The sequence below is a fragment of the Mastigoproctus giganteus genome, chromosome 8 (genome assembly GCF_048544385.1).
Source record: "Mastigoproctus giganteus isolate SK-2022 chromosome 8, ASM4854438v1, whole genome shotgun sequence".
NCBI classification, from domain to species: Eukaryota; Metazoa; Arthropoda; class Arachnida; order Uropygi; family Thelyphonidae; genus Mastigoproctus; species Mastigoproctus giganteus.
This window is the reverse complement of record NC_143582.1, coordinates 225290007-225311540: the sequence shown is the minus strand read 5'-3', so window position 1 is coordinate 225311540 and position 21534 is coordinate 225290007. Positions and strand designations below refer to the sequence as shown.

Sequence of the window (21534 nt, the reverse complement as noted above, 5' to 3'; positions counted from 1 at the left end):
AAATAGTAGATGTACCTGATAAAGTACCCATTAATTAATACCTAATAACTCGGTGTATAACAAGAATAGTTACTATACAACGCATTTTCTCCGATTTACTTAGATTTTGGGGCAGGAGCAATTGCCCCTGCTGGATTTGCCACTGCGAGGGATATAAATCAAAAATTAAACTAACCACAGACTTTATTTTTGACCTTTATAAGCTAACTGCATGGCATTCTGCGATTCTCTTGGATTACAAATGGTAGAACAGCCCCGAAAGTGGTGACCCGCCTCCTTGTGTCATGAACGGGTACTTTTCCTAGTAACACACACTGCATAAATATAGCACTGTGCTCATTTCTGGCTGTTTTACAGAGTTACGTATCAGCAGAGTTGAACTAACGTTCTGGATCTGCTCTACATAACATACAACTCCAGTTGGTGTGTTATAGAAGTATGTTAAGTTTGATTATTACACACTTAACATGATTATAACAATCATTCTCAAACACTTTTGAATATAGTCGAGTTTTCAAAAACAGTTATTGCCAAATTAAATCATCACAAGGGCAGCCTTTTTACGGATATATGAGGGTACGAAGGTTAGCCCAAATTTTATAGTGTAATATCACTATGATTATGAATTTCCACTGAGCTGTGTAATTCCTCTGTAAATATTCAAACAACGAGAATTTTTTATATTTTTAAATTTAAATTGCATTGATTTTCATTGTAGACAAGTTGCCAGAATTCCATTGTCGTTCTAATGCCATGTCGGTAGAAAATATCCTGATATTTGAAAATAAGAGGATCCTTCATTATATTCTGGTTTGGAGTGCGCAGTCAGCCACCAGCCAAGAAACTTCTGGAAGTTAAGCTAAAATGTAAATATATGTACACTGAAAGTACAGAATTCATGGGATACCTGGTTCCTGGGCAACGCGACGCTGATTCCCTTCTCGCTAGTCGACGAACCCACCGCTTGGCATTGTCTGCATTTATTTAGACGGTAATTCAATGTCAGTATGGATAAACGTCGTGAGTTAACAGACTTTGAAAGAGAGATAACAGTGGGTGCTTGACGCATGGGTTCCTCTATTGCGGAGGTGGTACAGAAATTGAGCTATCCCCGTTCGACAGTATCAAGAGTGTATCGGGAATACGCCATTTCCGGAATAACATCTTATCGTGGACAGGGCTCTGGGCGGGCAGAGAAAGATGGTGGACGAACGTGGCCGTCTGTCTCGCATTGTTTCAGCCAACTGGAGAGCGACAGTGGCACAAATCACCGCCGACTTCAACGAAGGAGGCGCCAGAAACTTCTCCACCAAGACCATCAGGCGATCATTAGCCGCGATAGGTTATGGGAATCTCCAGAGTCTCATTGTTAACACCACGACACAGGACTCTACGCCTCAAATGGAAGAACGAGCATCGGCACTGGACCTCGGATGATTGGAGACGGATCTCCTGATCCGATAAGTCCCGTTTCCAGTTATTTCGGGAGGGTGCGTATCTGGCGGAAACCGCACGAAGCTATGCACCTGTCAAATCAACAAGGAACTGTTCAGGCAGGTGGACGGTCAGTAATGGTCTGGGACGTGTTCAACTGGCACAAGTTTGGACTTTTGGTACGTTTAACGTCTAGACGCATCTCTGAACGGTCCAGGTTATGTATCCATTCGTGTAGACCATCTGCATCCCATCCCTTCAAGGTTATCGTGCACCCACAGGGCAATGGACTTTTCCACCAGGACAATGAGTCTCCCTACTGAGCCGTGGTGACTAGAACAGGGTTCGAAGATCATTCCGCAAATTTTACCACCATGGAATGGCCTGCCCATTCACTGTACATGAACCCTGAGGAGCATCTTTGGGATGCTGTGGAAAGGTCCGTTTGCTCGACCACCAGAAAGGCGACGGAATTATGGACATCGGTGCAGCAAGCATGGATGGAAATACCTGTGGAACGTTTTCGTGACTTAGTGGACTCAATGCCTCGCCGTGTGACTGTCCTTATCCGGGCTAAAGGGGGGGGGGGCTACCCCTTACTAGGTAGGTATCCCATGATTTCTGTCCACTCAGTGTAATTCCGATTATTAAAAAAAAAAACAATGAGTCACAAATATCCTACTAAGTCATTTCTGCGATTCAATTGTGGCTTTTTAATGTTTTTGACACTTCAGAGTACTTTTGGTCGCATAGGTTATTTTGTATGGAGCTGTTTAAAAAATATGTCAGTTAACTCTGGGATTGGTGTTATTCTGACAAGACATTCGGATTGGACCATGGGCTTAGAGATTATAGGGGATACACAAATTGTGCAAGCAATACTTGTGGCAGCAGAGACTTCGTACCTCTTCAACCCTTGCTACGTTTACATGTAGTTTGGCATGGTATATCATTGGGCTGTTCTGTTTATGTGAAGTAATCTTCCGAATTTTACAATTATTTTTATCATTAAAGAAGTTGCGCTGTTTATTATGCGCATTCGTTTTCTTTGCACTCATACCTTTCAGGAACAGAAAAGGAACTTTTGTTCCTTTGCCTGGAACAGAAGTTAAACTCACAGGTCTATAATTACTTGTATCAGCCTTTGATCCTCCTTTGTGAATTGATGTCACATTTGCACATCTCCAGTCTATGGGTATCTTCCCTGAGTCCAAAGAAGCTCTCATAATTATGGCTAAGGATTTTCTTACTTCCTCTGCTGCGTCATTTAATATAACTGGATAGATCCCATCCACCCCGGGTGACTTTTATATGTTTATCCTCAACAATTTCTCCTCCGAATTAGAATATATTTTCTAACTGAAGAAGGCTGTCCACTCAGCCGAAAGCTCTTTATATGTTAACCGCACTTTGTATGTGTATTCTAGTATTAAACCGCTCTGAGAAATTATAATTTTTCATTTCAGTAATTTCTCCTCCACTTTCTCCTCAGTTATTACAAAATCATCTAGCTCACTGCCAGAGTTTACTTCACCTCTGGCATTCCCCTTCCCGAATAACTCCTCATGTGTGAATGTAGATGCAAAATACTCGTTTTGTTTGTTAGCTACCTGAGCAGGATCCTCAATTGTTGAACCATCAATATCCAGTGGACCAATGTGATTCATCCCTTTCCTTCTAGAGTTTACATAGGTAAAGAACTCTTTTCTGTTTTTCTTTGCATCCTAATGTTATTAGTGGAGTCCCTCAGGGTTCAGGGTGTTGGGTCCATTATTGTTTTCTGTATTTATAAATGATATTGATGATGGTATATCAAGCTTAATGTCCAAGTTTACAGACGATACAAAGGTTGGCAGGGTTGTTAAGGACACTGCTGCTGCAACAGGATCTGGAAAGGTTGAGCAGATGGGCTGAGAGGTGGCAAATGAAGTTTAACATTGACAAATGTAAAGTACTACATTTGGGAAACAGCAACCCCAGAGCAACGTATCAACTCTGTGGTACTACACTGACAGTGGTAGAGAATGAAAAGGACCTGGGGTTAATTCTTCAGGCAGATATGAAGTTCTCTGAGCAGTGCAGACGGGCTGCAAGAGTAGCTCATGGTGTCTTGTCAATGATATACGGGAATTTTCCTAGCAGGGATAAGGAGGCGAGGAAACTCCTCATATTTAGGTATTATGAAGGAATTACGAGTATACCTCGCTTAACATTTCATTATAACGACATTTGAAAATTACCACCAATATTCGGATTGCCAGATTCTTCAAGCAATTATGACATCTTGAAAATAATTTCTAGAAATATTAAGAATCCCCCACCAAATCAGCCTTGCAAGCTGATCAGAAGTAAACGAAACAGCATGGAAGGAAGTTAAGACATCAGATATGACTTGAATCTGACGAAATATATGATCTGTTGTATTCAAGGTTACTTTAGGGTTGGAGAGTCAGGCACAATGATATACAAAGAAACATGGTGGAGATTGCAAAAAGAGTCAGGCTTTGATAACATTGGGGAGGCTGATGTGGTCAATTAACTCGAATCGCATAGTGAAAATTTGGCTGCCGAAGAACTCCTTGAACTTGGAAATCAAAGTATGTAACTAAGGACATTAACCCACTTAGAAGGTGCAATCACCATCTTTACCGAGAAAGATAGACATGCAAGAAGCAGTAGTGTTATGGACATAAAAAGCACACGAACGTTACCAGCTATTGTACAAAAGAAGAGTAGTCGATGATAACAGACATATTAGCATTTCATATTCTTCTTCTTTTGTATCAGATGTTATTAGGTATGTGTTCAACCTCAACGAACTACATTTACAACAGAAGAAGTTTCATTGTCTGTAACCCAATAAGACAAAAAACACAAAACATTTTATTTTTGTATTCTACGTTTCCTTTTTTTCCCTCCATGATTATAGGTCTAATGGGCCAGATTGGCTACGCATCAACTAAACCAAAGTTACATTTCTCATTTTTATGTATTGCTATTAGTTGCAATTGCGTCATTTATGCAAAATAGGGGAGTCTACGTCTTTCCCCTGCAGAGAACAGGAATATGGTATATTCCTGTTCCAGACCTACTACGTACCAATAGTGACATTTGCATCTGAAGCTTGGACTGTGAGGATGAAAGCGGAATGCTGTGGCCAGAAATGAGGTTTGTGAAGAGCATAGCCTAAAAGACGACGTGACAAATTAGGAATGGTGTGATTAGGGATAGAATTCAGCTTGAGAGGTTCCAGAGTAGGATTGAAAGGTCCCGCTTGAGATGGTTTGGACATGTCAAGAGGATTAACGAGAGGCGATTGCCAAGAAGAATGTTTGAATTTCAATTAAAGGACAAAAGAAGAAGGGGAAGACCAGAATGAGGAAGACCAACATGATAAAGACTGGTGTTATTAAGAGAAGAGGAAATTGGAGCGAAATCAATGAAGGAGAAAAGTTCATGGACAGGACATGGTGGAGAGGCTTCTTACGTCGACCCGTGGAACAGGGGAACGATGATTACGATGATGACGATGATACTTCTTTCCATATTATGCTCTAACTACTGTTATATTTAAAATGCGATATATCATTATAATATGAGAATATATGCGAAATCGCTATTCGCTTAACGACGAATCGATTTTGAGGATATTAATCGTATTGTTAGGGTTTAATTCCCATCGATGACTCAATCGAGACTGTAGTTAGTCGATCTCAGGCGGAGGGTGTAGGATTTTTCAGTCTGCATAATAGACAACAGCAGAATATGGTCTTAGTCGCTGATGTGCCTATATACTTGAAAAAATTTAACTTTTGCACAAAAATGGGTTATATTTTGTAAAAGTCAAGAATCAAATACAGGTTTAATTTAATTATTAATTAATAATATATATAAGAGGGATTATCCGTTTATGGGATTAACTGTATGTGGAAAAGGATCGTAGTCTGGTGAAATGACGATGTCCTTTCCAAGCAATGCACCCTCGTGTGGCAGTTGTAACATACTCTGTGAGAGATTTGTTTGGAGGTACTGCCACACCCTCACAATACGTCGAACGAAAGATGAGGAGACGGCCCAGGTGCATGATTTTCTACGATGTCAACCTTCAGAATTCTTACCGAGGACAGGAGCTATAAATTCTTTCAGATCGGCATCAAGAAGGGAACTGTGTATTCAACATTAACGTTTCTTTCTTTACACTCACAATCTGTCTACGTCTGTCGTTATAGTGGTGTTAACAAAGCCAGTGTGTTTCGCATTATTGGCAAGTGAATATCAAAAAAAAAAAAAAAAAAATACTCCACATTTCTTGAAAATAGTGCAATTTCGAAACATGCTGACCCAGTCCTTCGCAATCTTCAATGCCTTTCAAGAACATTTCTATCTATAACGTAATGAGGACGTTTCTTGAACTTCCCTGGGAATTTTCTAAACACGATAGTTCTCAAAGTAATTCGAGAAATTTTGTATGAAACAAGGGTTTTGTTAGAACATGCAACTCAAGAAACAAGGACTGTTTTAATATTTGGGAAAAATTTACTTCAAGGGTCTATTAACATTAATTTTTCCCTTAAGTAGGGAAAACAGATCAAAGATGAAATAATACTTGAAAATAATGCTTCTTCTTCTAAAATTCAAAGAGCATTCTATTGTGATTCAAAGAGCATTCTATTGTGATTCAAAGACCATTCTATTCTTCTAAAATTCAAAGAACATTCTATCTCTTTAGTGAATTTTGTATATCTCATTTTGTTTATTGGTAATAATTATTTTTTTTTTGTAATACTAAACATGTTTTGTGCATGAAATGTTTAATATTTCTCTTATTCTTCTACAAATATTGATATACAACATAAAACGTATTGAGCATCGTAGCTCTGTCTTAATATTAATTAATATTTATCTGTAATTTAAAAAATGCCTCTCAAAATACATTATTCGTTGCTTATTTCTGTGTTAATGTCTATCCCTTCTTACCCCATCTTGGCACCTTCATTGATCGTATATTCTAATGGAATCTCGTCATGCTCTTCACCACCATCGCTCAGATTTGGTGTGGAAAAACTCCACGTCAGAATGCAAGTAATGGAGCTTGATTGCCATTCTACGTTCCATTTTTCACTAATTTTCAATTAGCTTTTCAACTTGCTCTTTCTGAATTTCAATTTTAATGTTACCAACAAAGCCATTTGGCGAACAAAAAGTGTCTGATAGTCGTTTCGACTACCAGACACTTTTTTTTAGCAACAGTCATTTTGTCTTCCAGTTCTTATGAAGCCAACATCTGCTTAACTTGTGGGCCAATAAATATGCCAAATTTCACTTTTGTTGCTTCAAGGTGTCAGCTTGAGATCTGTTTTAACAAATTATTTGACCAGTCCCATATGGAGTGGAGAAGTAAGACTGATACTGGGAACCAAGGGATTGTTTACTGAATTGTGTGGCCGGCTGTAACTCAATTCTAGTAGACCATTCTGTTTTGTTGCAGTGCTGATCTAGTGCTCTGCTGTCTCATAGGCAGAGAAAACAAGGGAACTTAGTGAAACCACCTTGCATACCGAGGAGCCCAATATCTTGAAGTCCACACAGACATCCCATTTATACTGGTCATACCAGATCATCTCTAACACATGCTTCACCTTTCCGTATTCCTTTAAATATGAACAAAAAAAAAATGTCACATTAGGCCACCCGAATATTCATCCGCAGTGACGTGTGCATTATGTCTGTGAATTGCGTGTGTTCTTTGGTTTCTATGGTCGATTCGCCTGTTTTGATAGACGAAAAACTGAATTTCCGGAGGTGCGGGGGAGAGGGACTTTGCTATTTACGCCTGAGAGCGACTAATTCAGCCACGGAGTGAAAAAAATTCCTCGCGTCAGACAGCATTCGAACTGGGCTTTTCCCACCCTGTGTGAGCAGGATAGTGACATTGCGATTCTAAAAAACGAGCATAAGTGGCGTTTTTTTTCTGTTACTGTATGTGGATCTTGCAGCTGGGATCCAACAGATTTAAACGAGATGTCAGTAGCTATCCAACTGATTTGAAGAGTCCCTCACTGTCCTCCAATTCTTGCTGATTAGAGAAACGTGGAGCTTTACTTGAACACATTCTGAGGTGTAATCCCAGTTATACTGTTCACCGCACTCATCATTCAATTCTGAATAATCTCCTCTGGAAAGCGTATTGGGAATTGACAGGCCTTTGATAGAGGATGGTATGTTGGGATTTTCGATCCGTAGAGTTTTAACTTTTGAGTTATCCACAACACAAAAGTAGCAATTGTCACGATAGTGTTTGTGGGTTCTCTCCATATTCCATTTCTCCTTCATTTTTTCGGGGGTCGGAAGTGGAGGAGAAAAAAACTAGCTGCTTTCATCAAGTGGCCATATATTGTGTCCTAATTCATCCAGTGCAGTCTAAAAACTATATGAAAAATATTAAATAAACCACGCTCACAACACAGATCACAACCTCCCAATAATAATGTCCTTATTATACAAAAAATGACGTATGTAATTGTAATTTGCACATTATGCCAATAGAGGGTACCAATAGTTGTGCTATTTATTAGGTAACTAAAAATTCCTTTTGTACTTTTATAAGTTCTTGAAAAACAGCAAAATTCTTGATAATTAAATCTTCCCTATCCTCTCCCCAACATCAAAAATTAATTTCACATCGTTAGATAGATAATTATTATAAATACGTGGGATTTGAGCATGTGGAAAAATATTTTAATTTGTATTTCGATTGGATCATGAATTTCTAATATGATAATGCACAAATATGTGATTTTGATCCTGACAAACTTGTGATTCAGGAAAAACAGGTTCTTTTCTTGGAACAAAAGTTGGATAACATTGCTATCGAACTTTTAGAAGAATTAGAGTTCAAATAAGGGAACGATATTATATAAATGCCAAAGAAAGTTATGGGAAGGGGGAGAAGAAACTGTTTTTCCCAAATCATATTTAAGGGTAATACATTTGTTAAAATGTTTAAAGAGCTTCTTTAAAGTGAATGTTTAAAATGTTTCTGGGTCATAAGAACAAAAAACATAAGCTTCTCGGCAGCCCATAACGTTTTTTTATTATGGGAACCCAGCAACTTTTGCAAAATACAAGGAATTATATAGCACAGGATCTTTGACATTAGTGCAGCATATCTGAACACAGCACACACACTTCCCTTGAAAGACGCTCGCAACAGGTGAAGCACCCTCGCTGCAATATTCCCACGTCCATGAAGGATGCTGAATACTGGAGCAAACTGTCACTTCGCTTTAAAAGTCTGGAATGACAAGCTAAGGCTACAAAACAAAGCATACCAAGCCCGCAAGAACCAAAATCGTAAGCAAATATTCGCCACAACTTTAATCCCTCAGCCAATGTTTAAAATATTCTGGTACAACACAAAGAGAAGAACTTTATACATTCTTTTACAATGAAATTTATTTTGTTTTTCTTGCGAAAATATCAATTGAGTTACACAGTCAGTGGTATCTCCGAAATATGGCAAACCACGTCCACTGTGATGCTTCGAACTTTGCTTGGGCTGCTCCTTGATTCCTTGTGTGTATATGTGTTGTGTGTCTAAGTCCGGCACATGAAAAATCTCTTCTTAGGCGACAATTACAACTTACGCGTACAATAAACAAACAGCATTTGATAGGAAAAATACACAAAGACAGTCCACTCGTTTCACAATTTATCCATCTGTTTGAAGTCCATTTTTTTATATATTTTTTCTTCTAATCTATGAACGTGCACCGTACTATTGGGCTAATTGGGCTATTGAGGGATGTTGCGACTCGGTTCGCAGCAAAGCTTCATGGCTCACTGTCCAGTAGAATGTCGTAAGATCCTATGTTGCTGGGTGAAATGATGCTATGGACCAGAGACATAGGGTCAGGGACAGACAACTTGGTGGGATGCAGGTGAGCAGATGATGGCTGAAACAGGCAAAAAGAAATATAAGAACCAAGTAACCAAATTAAAGTTAATAATTTATCTCTAAGTTTCACCATTTTTCTATATTTACAGTTACAATAATAATTAGTAATTATTGTATTTATACAGACTTTACAAAAATTTAAATTTTTGGAGTGCACTTAACTTGTAATAAATTGGCTTTTCCATTGACCATCCCGAAATTTCCCAAACAGGAATATTTCGGGAAGTTCGGGTTAAAATGAACCCGAAAAAAAATATACCTAGTTTTAAAGAGAGAGATTTAATGTTCCATTTGGATTTTCAATGTCCTCTGCATCCATTCCATTTCAGTGGTCTTCAACTGAAATACGTGTACTGTATTGCCAAAAGTAACTGCGCACCTACATGTGAAGAACTTTTTATTAAATAACATGTCGATTCAATTTGTCCTTAATTATACATTTTGTCCTTGTAGGTGGAGTCAACCAATTTTTTGGCAAGAAGGCGGTAGTTTTATCCATTCCTGCTTCGACACAGCGGCGAATTCAGCTGCTAATTGTGGATGTGTTGTCCTGGATCGAATCTGATGTTCTGGTTCATTTCAGAGACGACCAATCGTGGAGTGAATATCGGATCCCAGGGGAGGCCAGTGAAACGTTGGCACGCCCAGGTCTTTAAACGAAGTCATTATAGACTGTGCAGTATGACATGGTGCGCTGTAATGCTTAAACCGAAAAGAGCCTTCCCCATACTGCTGCCCACAGTCCAGTTGTCCACAATGTCAACGTATGTAACATTCATTGTTTCAGAACGATGATCAATGACTGAAGTCCAAACTGTGACACCTCTGCCAACCTTCACAGTTTGGACACACACACACACACACACACACACACACACACACACACACACACACACACACACACACACACACACACACACACACACACACACACACATAACATTCTCCGGGAATCCATCAGATTGACAAAATCGATAAGCTCAACCATATATACCACATTTCGTTGGTCTGCAAAAATTCTCTTCAAATCCCAAGAATATTTTCTTCGAGGGCTATATTTCTAAATAAACTTGAAAAAAACAAAAATGTTTCTTTCTGGACAGAGATTTACGAGCGGCTGTTTTGGCTTGTATTTTCTGAAGTTCAGAAAATCCCGTCCCTTTCTTAAGACTTCTAAAACAATTATTAATTTTTTACAGATCGTGAATTTCCTAAGATGATGTAGTCTTCAACAGAGCTCTCAACAGTTGCAAGGGAGTTACTCTGTCTTCAATGGAGTAACTCCCTTTCCACTGAATCTGTATTCGTTAGTGAGACCCAACCAAATATTTTTTTTTCACTTATTTCGAGTCAACTGATACTAGTTGGTTGGTTGTAGAGTTTTAGGCGCATCAACAACTCAGGCCATATTATGCCATATATAATATGTCTATAAATTGCAAGTTTCGTCCAGCAAACAGCAAATCATTGTTTGCTGGAAGAAAAATCCGAGTTTCCAGGATAAAAAATGATGCTACACTTGCCTGAGATCGACTAATTTAGCCATGTTGTGAAAAAGGACCATAAAAATTCCTCGCCCCATTGAGGGGGATTTGAACTCAGGTATTTTCCACTCGGTGAGAAGAGGATGATTATACCAACTCGGCAATGATGCTAGATTAAAATAGCTGATAGTAATGTTGATTTTCCATGGCAAGTAGCTATATGATGATGGATTCCTACCTGTTCTCAGAGTACTGTTATCGTTTAGTTACAATGACTTTAAATGTAGAAGGTGTCTGTAATAAATAATTATAGTTATTTTTGAAATTTCCTACTGAATTTTTAGATAAAAGAAAACCCTAACTACGGCCGAATTTTGCGATCTTTCTAGTTGTTACCATTGTTTACGATTTCGGAGATTTGTAGAATTAAATTGTATTAATAGAAAAGTCCCATATATCAAAATATTGTACTTCTTTTTCCACATACTTCAATTTTAATTTACGACAGGACATAAATGAAGTTGATATGGTAGTAATTGACCCTCATCAATGAAGAATCAGCGGAGAGTCGAGCAGCTGAATTGGATGGTACGCAACATAATTCTCTTCTGTTGTACGCCAGGTCTTTATTCACAGCAATGGGCTTTGAAAGGAGACAGTCCAAAACATTATGTCACCAATAGATGGCGCTGTTGCTATCGTAGACACCTTGCATAACTTTAGGATGGCCTTAGTGCTAGAAAAGCAAATATAAGGAAGAAATTAAACAATCCTCACCTAATTATGTATAACAAATGGAGATGTTTTATTCCTCTCCCTCTGCTGCTTTGGCCTTAGCCCGCATCATGGAAGGTTTGCCCATCGGCTAGAGAAGAAAAAAAGAGCATTGCTCAGAACGGACATGCCGAATGAAGAAAAAAGGTGAGGAAGGCAGGAGCAGGTTTCGTTAGACACAGCGGATTGGCTACGGAGTGGACTTGATTATAAGGGAAGAATGGTGGCTCAAATCGTTGGGATATATTCATGGTAATTATTCCGGACCAATGGTAGAAAGTTAAAGGCGGGCATTGTAGACACGTGGAAACGAATGCCAAGGAAGGAAGGAAGGGCTATAAAATACAGGCATTATCGGAGAAGGAAGGAGGGAAAAGACATATACAGAGAGATTTTATTTCTTGGGATACAAAGAGATTGGGGACGATTTAATAAGAATAACGTTAACAGATTTGATTTCAATAATTTTTTTAAATAATTATACACGTAAATATAGAGTGTCTGAACAAAAAAACTTCATTATAGGAAATCATTTGAAAAAACTTGGATAAATATTTGCTGTTTCCACTCTTAGAAACTTTTAATTCAATGAATTTTAATGCGGTTTTCAAGCTGAAATCAGTGCTTAGTTCGCACCATATGTTTAATTAGCATTTCTGTTGAAATTGCAATAACTGCTTCAATTTTTCCGGTCCTTAACATAATCTCATAATATAAATCGAGTTAGAGAGCTTGAGTTATGTCAGGTGAGCGTAATGCTCATGAAATTGGTTCGTGATGATCAATCCAACGACATGAGAAATCATGAAAGGTGCAAAACCAATTCTCAAAAAATTAAGGCGCCGTGTAATTAGTTTCTTAATGAAAAAATGGATAATAACTTTAATGAACTCCAATAAATCTTGGCTATGGTGCGTTTATTCACGCGGTTCTCAAAGCACCGTATGCACACGATTCGCATATCTTGAAACACGAAAGTTCAAGTTGGAATTCAAGGTTATGCTATAAAAATGAATTAATCTTTACAACGACGAACACTGCAAATATTTACCCATATCCGTTCGAAGTTATAAATTACTCCAGGGGTAAAGACTTTGAACACCCAGTTTTAATTGGATGAATACTACGCAGATCATTGGCAGATACCCAACAGGGAAGCAGCCGCCCTTTAAACGGACTTCCTTAATCTGTCTTCGTGTATCCGACAATGGCGTACCAGGAATCATTTTATTCAATAACTGCTATTGGGACTTATTGGAAATATTTTCTGAGGGGATTACTTACGACTGGGCTCATTGCGCGACTTGCTGATGCTGAGCTACGATTCTTTGCTCTGAGCTTTGCTACGGCATTCTCAGCCATGTCGGCACGTTCTTCGGCATCTTCCAGCTCTTGTTGGACCTTACGGAATTTGGCCAAGTTCAAGGCAGCAATTTCTTCCTGTAAGACAAAAAAAAAAAAAACATGAAAAAACAAGAATAAATAAAAAAAAAAATAGTTATGGCAAAGTACTTTTATTTAACCTTGATAGGACTTATTAAATCGGGTCAAAAAGCACGTTTTATTTATTATTCCACTTGAACCCGACTCGTAGTGGCAAGGTCATGTGCTAGAAGACTTAGCAAACTTAGCGCTTGACAGCTCCTTGGAGTAACGTGCACTTTATAATGTGGCTTGTCGCTACAGAATCCTGGAAACGATGTCATACTTAACGGTTGGAAACACACGAAGAGAAAGCTAGTATTATTATTTTAGCGTAAAGTGGAGGAATTCATGTTTCCGGTGCTTTAAAAGAACCGGAAATAAGAAAAAGTTAACTGGAAGTACATCGAATTATGTGCTAGACCAGTTATAGGCAAAGTTTATGAGCATATTCGCACTTCTAAAATCAAAGAGCAGACACATGTACAAATCTTAAATATGAAAAACTTTATTTTATTTACATTTTATGATTTAAGAATTATAATTAAGCAAGTTTATAGCGAAGGCGAAAAATGGAATAAAAGTAATTAAAAAAATTAAAGTTAAAAGAAATTTTGAATTCCCTGGTAAAAATGGCCCTTTCTTTGGAAGGTTCATCATCGTTAAAAATTAAAAAAAATTAAAATAAAAACTAAAGCGTGTTTGGTTATTTAAGCGTTTTAATGAATAAAAATTTTCAGACTCCATTTTAGACTTTCAGATTAGTCCATCAATATTCAAAATATTCCAGTTTATATCCTTGACGTTCTGCAGTGAAATTCCTCCATCCCGTCCTCCACTTTATCGAAATTAGAAATATGAGGAAATGGCTGCTCGCAGTTGTCAAAATGACATACTATTGGGTTTCAATAGTATGCCCAATGACCAAAGGATCAGATCGATCAATAAGAACGAATATTCCTACAAATTTAAAAAATATTTACTTTAGTAAATTATCTCAACTTACAGCTTCCTCGATCTGTCTCTTGTAGGTCTTGATCTTCTGCTGAAGTTTGTCAACCAGGTCCTGCATGCGCTCATGGTTCTTGCGGTCCTCGTCAGCTTGGAACTGTAGTTCCTTAATGCGGCGGTCGGATTTTCGAGCGTTCTTTGCAGCATCTGCATGGCGGCGTTGTTCGTTCTCCAACTCGGTTTCCAGTTCTCGAACCTAGAAATCAGATCAAAGTTCTGAGAGAGATCTCTGAGAGTTTACAAATTTACATTTCAAAAATTACAGTTGAAAGCCGGCTGGTTTCTAGGATTAAGGTGACCTCGATTTTTTCATGAGCGGATAGTTGGGGTGGGGAGGAAAAAAAAAACGTAGACTCATTTCGGTTACTGCAAAATAAATTTCGAAAACATCACCTGAATTTATTTGTAAAGACGTCTCAATCTTAAACGCAGATGGAAGGAGGGTCCTGAAGCGAAACCAGACTGCTACTCAAAGTAACATTTTTTAAAATTGTTCGAAATTCGATTCGATATTTTCATTATGTTTTAAAGTTTATCGAAGAAGGTCGTACCTTCTGTTCGAGTTTCTGTATTATTTTCTTTCCGCCCTTGAGAGCTGCAGCCTCGGCCTCATCTAGTCGAACTTGGAGTTCCTTGATTTGTTGTTCCAGTGCTTTGCGCATCTTCTCTTGTTGTTGTGCGTGTTCCTGCTCTGCCCGTAGTTCGTCTGCCAAACGAGCGGCATCAACCATGGCCTTCTTTGCCTTCTCCTCGGAGTTCTTGGCCTCATTGAGCATCTCATCCAGATCAGCCTATTGAAATGGAGACAAATATAAAAATATTAATGCATCTAATTGAAATATTTCAATAATGAATGTATATAATTAAATGATTGAAATATGAATATAGCAAAAGAATGTAAATCGTGCTACAAGTTCTCCAACAAAACTTACATGTAGAGCTTGCATTTCGCCTTCCAACTTCCTCTTGGCCATTGATAGTGATGATGTCTGTGCGGACATTTCATTCACCTGCTCGTGGAGGTCAGCCAACTCGTTGTCTGCTGCACGGCGAGCCCGATCAGCCTGAAAGTTAGAAAGATAAAATCAGGTTAACGAAAAAAATGATGATAAATTACAATTTAAATGCAAACTTATGCAAACTAATTATTATTCAAAAATGATTGGACTCAAAATTTTACTACAAATCGGTTTAAGCACTAGTTTCGGAGTTCAAAAACGTACCTGTTCCAAAAGTTGTCTGCTTTCCTCCAGTTCGCCATGCAAAGCATTGGAACGACGTTCAGACATTGCGTACTGCTCACGGAGTTCGTCTCGTGCCCTCTGTTCCTCTTCGAGCGACTGCTGTAATTCCTTGAGGTTCTGTTGGTATTTTTTGATGTTCTTTTGAGCTTCAGCGTTGGCCTTATTGGCGTGGTCCAGGGCAATTTCCAACTCGTTGATGTCACTTTCCAACTTCTTCTTCATCCTAAGAGCTTCGGCCTTGCCCTTAGCCTCAGCTTCCAGACTAGCCTGCATAGAGTCGATGGCACGTTGGTGGTTTTTCCTGCAATAAACAATTCAGTTTTGTTACGTTGGTAGAAATATTTTAAAGTACGTATTTCAAAAATTGCGAGCCATTAAGATTACAATTAAAGAACTCTATGATCATCTCAGCATTTTACGAGTATTTATTTTAATATATTGAATAAAATCCATTCCAATTTATATTTTCTGGAAGGACAGAAAACGTTTTGTTTTTCCAGCAGATAGCAATGCACAATACCTAACAGCAAACGAAACGTGAAGTCATGTCAGTGACATCACATTTCGTAGCCTGGGCAACGAGACTGTTACTTCACACCACCTTGTTACACCATGCGTGCGTAATTATATATTTTTGTCCTAGTCCAGCACAAACAAGCTCCTTAAAATAATTTCCTACAATAATTAACAACAGTTCTAAATGGTCACACTTTTAATTCCGGCATATTCCAGGGTACAAATTCCTTACCTTGTGTTTTCAAACTCTTCATCTTTCTCTTGTAGCCTCCTGTCGATTTCTTGACGAACCTGAGACAGTTCTAGCTGAGCCCTGAGGACTTTGTTTTCTTCCTGTTCAAGAGCAGCTTCGGCCTCCTCGAGAGCAGCCTGCAATTCTTCCTTCTCCATCTCTAACCTCTTGCGAGATTTCTCCAGTTCGTGAACACTTCGGCCACCTTCTCCCAGCTGGTCCATGAGATCCTTGATTTCATCTGAAAGAAAACAAATGGAAAATATTCAGTTCTCAATGAGTTCAAAGCCAGTTTAATGAGATCAATACTTGTTACAAAATTTATTCGTATGGCAGAGGATCTGGCCAATTTCTAATACGCTTTAATTTACTTAAAAGAATTCAAATCTATTTTCGTAAGTAGAGGGGATTACTTTGGCTATTAAACGGCAAAACTGAAGAAAAACTTAATTTGGAATCTGATATCGTAAATTATAAACAGAAATTGTTTTTGGAGCTTATTTTTCTATGAAAACTGCCTAAATATTAAATGTAAAATTATAAAAATTTAAGTTATAGATTATAACCAAATAAATTGAAACCACTCGATGGTTTCTACTTATATCATATCATACACCTCTGTTATATAAATTAAATTACCTTGAAGATTCTTGTTTTCTCGCTTTACAGATTCATAATGCTCCTGGCTTTCTTCGTACTGAGAACGCAGCTTGAAGATTTCGGTGGAATAGTTGCGGCATTCCCTCTGAGAAGCATCAAGCTCAGCAGCTAGGTCGTCAACCTTCTGTTTCCAGTCGGCTACGATCTTGTCGAATGACTTCTGCTTCTTTTCTAAGGTTGCTGCCAAGGAATGGACCTACAGAGAAGTAATACAGATGCGTGCCATCAATAATCAGCTACGAATGATACGAGTAAGTAATTAAATTGGTGTAAATATTCCTTTAATTCAGCTTTCAATGATCCGTACCTTTTCTACTTCGATGGTCATGTCCTCCAATTCACCCTGAAGGCGGGATTTGGTCTTTTCTAAACCGCTGCATTTGGCATTCAGCTGTTCGATGGTTTCAACAGCTTCCTGAAGTTTACCATCCAACTTCCTCCTAAAAGAACACAGATAGAAAAGAAGGCATTGAAAGAGTGCATTTCTGTAGAAACTTCGTTTTCAATATTTTCGTACAAATTTCTCTTGCAGAACAATATTTAATAATTTCGTGCTACTAGGGCATTTTTTATTAAACAAGAACTACAGCAAACTTATGTAGTGATTTATTATATAATTATTTATTTTTATTATACTATTGCTACATCATTTTACATTTATCATTAGTTAGTTTTTTTTAAATTAAAATTACACATACATAATCTATAAACTGGGAGGACCTACAGATGATGGACATTTAATTAGGATAGGGGTTGTAAATGAAAAATTCTGGAATAAAAGCAGAGAATTTGTTTTTACATATAACGTATATTCTCTTACTTTTAAGCACTAAAGCTACATTCCCATTTCCACATAATCATTTGGCATCAGTAGCTGGACCCAACAGAAGGGCAACGTCCCCTCAGAACAATTACAGAAATCTGGTGTCCTACTCAGTGATATCAGAAAATTGAATGCATAGCAAAAAAAGGATTGACTGTGAAGCATAAATGACTGTTTATGCGTGACTTTCTCTGTGTTTGGTGTCCCTTGATCTCTTTCTTTCCTTTCCTTTTACCGAATGCTTCCTAATATAATTAGGAATTAATTCTTAAATAAAAGAATCTTCCTAAATAAAAGAATCTTCCTAAATAAAAGAATGCTTCCTTGAGGGAAAGACCATGTTTTCGGAACCCGAAGTTAACGAAAGTTGTTAATGTTAACTGACTAATCTATTTTAGTTTTCGGCATAACGTTTTTTAATCTTATGGATAGGCGCAAGAACTTCATGTATACGAAACCTCCCTCAGGGTATAAAGTCAAGAATCTTGACTTTGTACAGATTCAAGATTCTTGATATCCTCGAGTGTACAAAGTCAAGATTCTTGATATCCTCAAGTGTAAAAAGTCAAGATTCTTGATATTCTCACATGTACAAAGTCAAGATTATTGAAATCCTCGATCTCAGGATATAAAGTCAAGAATCTTGACTCTGTAGCCTGAGATGGTGAGGTTCAATGTAGTTTTAATTTCCATGGACCATGGTACTCTTTTACATAGATATCTGAAGAATTCTTGTAGGGGGTTATGCTAGTACGATTGTAAAGGGCAGGGATTTCTAAAGGACTGACCGCTGCTTCCAATTAGAAAAGTGTTTTTCGAGCTAATTAACTGAATTATATACTAATTATATACTTCATTATCTGACTAATTTATGCGGTCTTCATACTTAAAAAAAGTCGAAAAAAGTCGAAACACTTAAATTCTTGTCCGTTCTCCAGCCTGTGACACTTTCAGCACAGCAGCCATGGAGCATACGTAGGATACCCTTGGAAGAGAGTTGATTAATTTTCCTTCCCTCACCCAAACTTATCTGGAACTTAACAGTACTCTACTACAAGGGTAGTACTTTATTTACTCACGCCGTGGTAGTAAGGTAAGAAACTGCAAGGATTTCATAGAAGCCATAATTCCTATGCCCCCAAGTACACTTTTTTTCGTGTTAGAAAAAATATTTATGTTAAGTAAATGAATTAAGATTACCTTGCCATATGATGAAACTGATTACTCGGTGAGATTACCCAGCTCTTCAAATTGAAACTTGTAGAATGAGGTTTGTTTCAATTTTAATATATTCCTTAAGTTTGTTACACTTATTTCAACCCTGGATACATTTCTATAACGAAAGAGGAACAGCTTGTTTCTTCTTATTGTCCTTCTTGTATAAATCCGCTCAAGTTTTAATTCATTCATCTTAAAGTTCTCAAAATATTCACATTTTAAGTGTTCCTTAACCTTGGCAGTCTAAGTTAGTGTTGCTTTCTTTCAGCACAGCACTGCATTGCAGTGAACGCAGAAGTTCAGGAATGACTGGCTAAGCCGACTAAAGCAATTTTTCTGTTATAATATAAATAGCAGAAGGTGGAACACGGTTCTACTAATACTAATCTACTCGACTGTAGTTATTTAATGATTCTTTAACTCACACCAGTAATATTTACCGTTACGAACGATATTAAAGCGAATTCTTACTTGGTATCCTCCAACTCCTCGAGCCGAGCAAGACCCTCGCTTTCGTATTTGGAACGCCATAATTGGACCTCTGCATTGGCTTTGCTGAGTTGCCTCTGTATATCAGCCTTGCCTTCCTGCTCTTCGTCAAGCTGTTCGCGCATGCCATCTAGATCATGTTCAACGTTCCTGAACCTGCCCATGATGGCTGCTCTTTCCTATTAAAAATATTAAAAATGCATTATGGAAAATCAAAACACTTAATGGTATACCATCGTTAAGTTTAATAAAATCTATTAGAAAGTTTCGTTAAGGATAGATGGAGGTGATCTGACCTATCGATTCATTAAGCTATACTCAGACAGTTCAATAAGAAACAATAACTGGTTTATTATTGAAACGTGCGAGGAATTTACTTTAACAGTTGGATGTTTTCAAAACTTATCTCCAAAGGATCTTACCCTGCCTTCCTCGTCGGCCATACGTTTAGCATCGTCTAGCTGTGTTTGTAGGGAGGTTTTGAGTTTGCCAAGCTGGGAGAGTTGAGATTCTGCATCTTCTAATTGCCTTTGGAGTTCGGAATTTTCTATACTGAGCCTCTTCTTGGCGGAATCGAAGTCGCCCAAGTTGCGGTTTGCCTCATCCATCTTCATTTGAAGATCTCCGAGTTGCATTTCTAGTTGCTTGGCTTGTTTCTCGGCGTTAGCCTTTGAAAGGATAATATAATTAGCAAATATATCTAAGCTCAATTGATAAATACAAATATCAGAAAATTAAAGGTACAAGATATTTCTTTCCTACAAATTGTACCTGATAATGAAAAATCAAATTCGTATTTCGTACGGAAATTAATTGTAATCTAGACGAGAAACTGATTTTCAATTTATGAACCTTACAGTATTTCATAGTGTTGTTGTAAAAGGGTTGCATCAGCGTCAATGGCTATATTGCTCCGTGTATACTGTGTGTGTTCTGTGGTCAATTTTCTGTTTGCTGGATGAAAAACCCGAGTTTCTAGGAGTAAAAACCATGCTATCCTCGCCTGAAATCGACTAACTCAGCCACGTTGTGAAAAAGGCCAATGAAAATTCCTCACGTCATTGACGGTACTTGAACTCAAGTTTTTTCCATCTTTTGTGGGGAGGACGGCATTCTACCAATAGTTTAGTAACACAACTCTCCAAAAGTAACAGGCGATAGTCCCATACTCACGGTTAAAGATTCATTGTATTTTAAATTACGATTTTGTATTATATTTCACTGTGATTTTACAATTATGAAAATGTTACTATGAAAATTACGATTTTTTATTATATTTTATCACCACTTTTTGATATTGATTAGATATTTATTAGTTTCAACGAAGGAATTTTTCTGTGGACTTGGGGAATAAACAATGAAATGTTTTCTTAACACTTTTTCTCCGCATACACTGCTCTACCAAAATATTAGAGGATCGATATCTTGATTTTAACCGCTTCTTGATGAATCTAAATGAAATTATTCGGCTATTTCTTAAAGGAAGAAACTGGATTTCGTCATTAATACTTTATTATAAGAAAATCAGGCGATATTAGCGAAGTAGAATGATTGGCGGTCTACAATCAGTACCTATGGACAGAAAATCGGGAAGTAGAAGAGAGGCTAAAAGAATGATTGATTTAACTCACTCCATGATTGTAACTCACTTCTTTCCAGTGATGAAACGACGAAAACTACTTAAAACCTGAAGAGGTTTTAAGTTTTCGTCATTTCTTATGAAGACGCCCTCAAGGTGTTCATCGCCTCACAAAGGAGCTGAGAGGCTGCACATGTCAGTTTAATATATATATATATATATATATATATATATATATATATATTTTTTTTTTTTTTTTAATTTTTTATTTTATTTTGAGTTGTTTAATTGTGCTTCGTCCAGCTCTAATTTAGCCTTCATACACGATTTGGTTTATTTTAGAGGTCCGAATTCCAAATTATTTTGACGATTTAGTTATGTTTCAATAGTTTCAGTTCCAGTTATCCCTCCATTATACCTTCAATGAAATCCTGGAATCAAAATGGCTATGTCCAATTCTTTAAAAGGAAGTTAATTTCGGATACGCCTAATTTCTCCCTGACGTGGTTCCGATAAGAACTGAAATAGCGATATGGGGATTGGCGAAAAATTTCGTATGGTCTGTCAACAATCACCTTTTCATCGTTTGTTTGGTAGTCCTGTACTGTGTACTTAATTAACGGGTTTGGAATTTGATGCTTTAAATCGCGCAGGTTGTTATCTGCCAGTTTCGGGCTTTATAGCATATCTC

At 37.6% G+C, this 21534-nt stretch overlaps 1 protein-coding gene across 8 annotated transcripts in view; it reads right to left on the bottom strand.

Moving 5' to 3' along the window:
- Positions 1–8501: 8501 nt before the first annotated feature.
- Positions 8502–21534, bottom strand: part of LOC150082375 (myosin heavy chain, muscle-like) — a 121155-nt gene continuing 108122 nt past the window's right edge. For 6 of the 8 annotated variants that reach the window (XM_090379251.1, XM_090379247.1, XM_090379249.1 and 3 more), the window contains exons 32-42: positions 19687–19932; positions 19247–19443; positions 17042–17174; positions 16714–16930; positions 16075–16315; positions 15306–15627; positions 15015–15146; positions 14634–14873; positions 14078–14278; positions 12934–13089; positions 8502–9389 (exon numbers count right to left, since the gene is read on the bottom strand). In XM_090379251.1, coding sequence (XP_090235377.1) covers positions 9267–9389; positions 12934–13089; positions 14078–14278; positions 14634–14873; positions 15015–15146; positions 15306–15627; positions 16075–16315; positions 16714–16930; positions 17042–17174; positions 19247–19443; positions 19687–19932 — 2208 coding nt within the window. In that variant the 3' untranslated portion in view covers positions 8502–9266. Of the gene's footprint in view, positions 9390–11652; positions 13090–14077; positions 14279–14633; positions 14874–15014; positions 15147–15305; positions 15628–16074; positions 16316–16713; positions 16931–17041; positions 17175–19246; positions 19444–19686; positions 19933–21534 lie in introns of those variants that run through there. The other 2 variants (XM_090379252.1, XM_090379253.1) reach the window with 2 other exon arrangements.